The 5,632-nt window shown below is 45.5% G+C and overlaps 1 protein-coding gene across 1 annotated transcript; it reads right to left on the bottom strand.

The window, feature by feature from the left end:
• Nucleotides 1–792: 792 nt before the first annotated feature.
• On the bottom strand, nt 793–2,045 carry LOC310668857 (E3 ubiquitin-protein ligase RNF4-like). Its single transcript, XM_083422211.1, has one exon. It carries the CDS (start codon nt 1,900–1,902, stop codon nt 1,273–1,275), a length of 630 nt encoding a protein of 209 aa, XP_083278337.1. The 5' UTR covers nt 1,903–2,045; the 3' UTR covers nt 793–1,272.
• Nucleotides 2,046–5,632: the final 3,587 nt, after the last annotated feature.

Consider the following 5,632-nt stretch of genomic DNA (forward strand, 5'->3'; position numbering starts at 1 on the left):
GGTGAGGTTTCACTATGTTACGAGACGCCTTAAAATCGAATACACAAGAAACATGGGGGGAAATATTATGAGACTCACCGCAGCCGATTAAGGCCTGGTGAGATGCTGCTGATTAGCTGGATCGCCCATGTTTTCTACCAACGGAAGATTGGCTGGCATACATTTAAGATACAGGTAGGTAGCCATGTTGGTCTGCTGTAGTCGAAACAAAATAAAAAAATGCCTTCCAGTAGCACCTTAGAGACCAACTAAGTTTGTGATTGGTATGAGCTTTTGTGTGCTCATGTATCTGAAGAAGTGTGCATGCACACGAGAGCTCATACCAAGAACAAACTTAGTTGGTCTCTAAGGTGCTACTGGAAGGCATTTTTTATACATTTAAGAGAAAGTCTTTCATTTAAGAGTTATCAACATAAAACATTTTAAAGCAATTACACCTATTAGTACAGCAGCATCCCAAAGTTCAACAGGTCAAGCCATTCATAGTTCCACTATGACTACGTGACAGGGCTGAGAAAGAGAGTCACCGCAACTCAAGTGTTTCACATAAATGGCTTAGCTCATCTCGATTGGATTCTGCCCCACGTGGCAACCTCGGTACGGACTCCACTATGAATTGCTCCTTAAGCATATGCCTGGACAGGGAAAGCTGCTCAGATCTAACATGATGGCTGTATTCTCTTCAAGAGAAGACTCGGACCACCAGGAGTTCTTTGTAATAAACCATTTATGCATGCAGCGTTAGAAATGAGCCACAGTGTTGTATAAACCTTGGTCTTTATTAGGGCTACATCAACAGAAAGAGGGGTTTGCCACTAGAAAGCAAGTACATGTGGAACAGACTTCCACCGGTGAGTGGTTGGCTTTGGTTTTTTACAAGGCAAATTGCAAAAAGAAGCTGCAGGTTGTATTATCATAGATGACTATGACTAGCCTAGTCTTGAATAGATGAGTTCACTCAACATCAGTCTTTTCTCAAAGCAGCAACAGAACTAGAACAGAAATGAGATATCGGCACAAAGCAATGTGGCAGCAGCAGACATATCCTCCAAGCTGTTCTTCAAACATCTACAGACCTCAAAAAATGTGAGCGGCAAAAACCTTAAAGCAAAACGAAGCTGAAACAGTACAACTGGACTATAAGGAGGCCAACTGGGAAAAAGTGAAATTGCTGTCATATTGAAGTCATATATACTGTACTTGGCGTGTTCTTTGGAGTTCACTCATGTTTATGAAGGCCACATTAGACTGTGTTCAGGAACACCCATGTCTTCACATATAAATTGGATGATACTCCTTTGGAGTGAGATGCCTCCTACAAATTGGGCAAAAGTTAGCATACCTAAGAAAATTGCTGAGGCACTGACTACAGAAGATGTGGCCACATGTTGTTGACACTATAAGCCGTCTGCTTTGCACAATCTCTGCAAAGCTGTCTATGCAAATTCCACAACTCAAAGTGCCTGAGGATCTTGCAAATTCCCTCCTTCCCACTTCTCTGGGGAGCTTTCTAGTGGCAAGAGCACCACTCTGTGTGTGTCTGCTATCACCACCACCACCACCACTAAATATGAGGCTGTCAGACAATGGTTGAGGTCTGAACTCTCTATCGGGCTGCTGCCCACTCTCTCCAACAAGCACAAGAGAATCGTCTTGCGTAAGATCAACAACTATAGGTTCTGAAGTTTCGCAAGTGAGGTCAACTACTTCCACATCCATACTTCTATCATTAAGGCTGTGTGGCAGGGAGGCGGAGGAGGAGGAGGAGGGGATACAGGGTTCAGAAGCAGTTCCCACCATCATCTTGTCCAGAGTATGAGGAGGTCTTGCGGAGGTGTTGCGACTGCCCCTCTTGCTGTTGCTGTGCTGGGTTGCATTACATTCTGTACTTGTTGAACTCATGATGCACAGGGATGGGAGAGGCACAGGCTGCAGAGTACTTGCTTCCCCCCTTATCTCCGTGTGCTGCTCCCTGCTTAGTCACCAAGCAATTCTGTAATGTGATAATGATGATCATGAATGCTCTCTCTAAAGCAACTTGATGCAATTGGTGACGCTTTGGAGCACCGTGACTTTATTAGAGTTGTCTCTTTTATAGCAGGTACTCCGAAGCTGGAGCAAGTTCAACTTCTTGAGGAGTTAGGGCAGGCTTCCTCAACCTCGGCCCTCCAGATGTTTTTGGCCTACAACTCCCATGATCCCTAGCCAGCAGGACCAGTGGTCAGGGAGGATGGGAATTGTAGTCTCAAAACATCGGACAGGCCGAGGTTGAGGAAGCCTGAGTTAGGGTGTCTTTCGTGTTACTCTATAGAACTGCATTCACGTGGGAAGAAACAGGATTAGGCTAAGAAGCTGGCACACAACTATTAGTTTTCTATCTTTCAGCCAAGAGATTAGCTAAAACAATTAGGATTATTACGAGGTGGAGCATCTTTCCCTACCTTGACAGTCCTCTTTATACAAGAGTCTGATAAGGAGAAGGGAAGAACTCATGATGAATGTCTCCTCTTCAAGAAGAACCAGGGCACATAGCCAAGCTGAGGACGATGGGAAATCTTAAATAAAATTCATTGGCGTTGCCTCTACTAGAGCGCACCTCCTATGGCTGCTCTTGCAAGAGGTATTTTCCAGGTATGACACATTCAATGTGTACACCCAACAGGGTGGATAAAAATCAATGATTTAAAAAAGAATAATTAAAAAATCTGTTTTTTATTTAAATTGGATTTTTAAAATAAAATGCTTTTGGAGGAAAGATCTTTCTAAAGATAGTTTTCTATTTAAGTTACATTATAGTCCAAAGGCTATTCATCAGGAAAGAAGTATTTGTTTTAAGTCTTTCATGTGTGCTAAAACTCAGTCTAAGTTTTTTTTGGGTTTTCTAACAAAAGAAACCCATGTTTAACCACATCAGTTAACAAACATGGATACATATGCTATAATTTTATTATTTTAGTTAAATACGCTATTTAAATTGTTATTAAGGAAATGATTATTTTTCTCCTTCAGCTGTCCATGGAGGTGCAGGTCAATTCTGTGTCCAGGGCAGCTGTTTACCAGCTCCATCTGGTACACAGGATGAGACCCTCCCTGCCTGCAGACTGTCTCGCCAGAGTGGTGCATGCTCTAGTTATCTCCCGCTTGGACTACTGCCATGTGCTCTACATGGGGCTACCTTTGAAGGTGACTCGGAAACTGCAATTAATCCAGAACGCGGCAGCTAGACTGGTGACTGGGAGCGGCTGCCGAGACCACATAACACCGGTCTTGAAAGACCTACATCGGCTCCCAGTACGTTTCCAAGCACAATTCAAAGTGTTGATGCTGACCTTTAAAGCCCTAAACGGTCTCGGTCCAGTATACCTGAAGGAGCGTCTCCACCCCCATTGTTCTGCCCGGACACCTGGGTGTTGGGATTCGCAGGATACTGAGTAAGTCTGCAGGCTTCAACAGGATGATGCAATACTCTGTGAAGTGCTGGGTCAGAGTGACTCAGCAGGAGTGTGATTAATGTGATTGGCTATCACCTGTTTTAAAAAGGAAAGCCTGTTCAACAGTAACTGTGGTTGTTGGTGGTTGTGCTGTGGTATGGTGGTGCTGTTGTGGAGAGTATTCATTTGCCTTAAGGAGCAGGTACTCTGTATGGACTGTTTTTGTAAATACCTGTATATAGCTCACATTAAAAAGACTGCACTGGAAAAACCTGGGACTCAGAGCGTTTCTGCTAAAAGCGCTGCGAGGAATTCGCGACAGGGTCATGGGCCCAGCACGCTCCCGCTGCGCAAGAGTACAGGTGGCAGTTATCTAGCCGTGGGTGCTTGAGGTGAGCTGCAGGGATGGAGCAGTCCAGAACTGGCGTCTTGCTGGAGAAGCTGACAGCCACGAACTACAGCATCTGGTCGGTCCGCATGCAACACTTCCTCAAGCGTGAGGGCCTGTGGAAGGCGGTGGAAACTCCACCGCAGCCCCCTGAGGAGGATGAGGATGACGATGAAAAGCTGGCACTAGCAGAGGCCCAGCTAGAAAAGGATGAGAAAGCTTTGGCTACGATCATTCTTGGAGTGGATGACAGCCAGCTAGTCTACATAGCTGATAAGGTGACGGCAAGTGAGGCGTGGAACGCACTCAAGGCTGTCCATGTGCGAGAGACAGCAGGCTCACTGATAACATTGACCAGGAGACTGTACCGGTGTCGGAAGAAACTGGGGAACTCCCTGGTGAACCACCTAAAATTCCTAACAGGCTGTTTCCAGGAACTAGCCTTAAGAGGGAGGCCTGTGGGGGAAGAGGACAAAGTCTTTATAGTCCTGAGTTCCCTTGATGACAGCTATGATATGCTGGTCAACTCCCTTGAGTCTGTAGAGACTGATAAGCTGACTCTGGAATACGTTACTGGACGGTTGTATGCAGAGGAGGACAGGCGTGCAGAGCGAAAGATGACCTCAGCCCAGCTGTTGCAGCATCCCAGAGGGAACAACAGCCAGGAAGAGCAGAGGTGTCGGGAGCCAGAGAAACAGCCAGGAGGAGCTGCTGCAGACCAGCCGGTGGTCAACAAAGTAAAAAGGTGTTTTTGCTGCAAGTCCAGTGGACATCTGCTGCAGGACTGCCCGAGAAAACAACAAAAACAGCAGAAGCACAGGAGGCAGCAGAGAGAGTCTACCGCTTGGGTGTCTGCAGATGGTCAAGAAAATGAAGAGCTGTGGGTTCTGGACAGTGGAGCTTCTCAAACCTTTTGTAAAAGAAAAGGATTGCTAACTGATGCTAGGGCTTCAAACAAAAAACATGTAAGTCTTGCTACGGGCCAGAAAGCTAATGTGGTTTGTGAGGGGGAGGTTGTGTTCCCACAACTGGGACACACATTCAGGAATGTGTTGTGTGTGCCTAGTTTGCAAAACAATCTCCTGAGCATTCCTGACTTGGCAAAAACAGGCTTTGAAGTTAACTTTGTGGGAGATCAGTGCCAGATAAAGCAAAATGGGGCAGTGTTGGCAAATGCTAACCTTAGAACTAATATGTATGTACTGCAGTGTGAGTCTAAGGTTGCGAATGTGCAAAATGTCCCAACCCATGATATGTGTATTCATCTCCTGCACAGGCGTCTGGCTCATGCTAGCTATAAGGTGCTAAACAAAACATTGGAGTTGTGTGGGGGAATGAAAAACATTAAAAGTTGTGATAATTACTTAGACTGCAATATCTGCAAGGAGGTTAAAAGCAGGGCTTGCCCAGTAGCAAGAGCAAGCCAGAGAGAAACCAAAAAACCACTGGAGTTTATTCATGCTGATGTAACTGGTCCTTTTCCACCAAGTGTCTCCCATAACAAGTACTGTTTGATCCTAGTGGATGACTATTCTAGATTTGGCTGGGTCTATCCATTAAAGCAAAAGTCTGACGTTGCCCAAACTTTGAAGTTCTGGGTAAGAAGGGTAGAAAGGCAACTTGGCGAAAAGGTGTGCTCTATTCAGACAGACAGGGGAGGAGAGTTTATGGCAAGCTCCCTAAGAAACTGGTTGCGTTCCCAAGGGATTAAACATAGACTTACCAATGTGGCAACGCCTCAGGAGAATGGAGTAGCAGAGCGTAGGGGAGGTGTCTTGTAGACACAAATGAAAGCATTGTTAGCAGATGCAAA

Source organism: Podarcis tiliguerta (genome assembly GCF_965153285.1).
Source record: "Podarcis tiliguerta genome assembly, chromosome: W".
In the NCBI taxonomy this organism is placed as follows: Eukaryota; Metazoa; Chordata; class Lepidosauria; order Squamata; family Lacertidae; genus Podarcis; species Podarcis tiliguerta.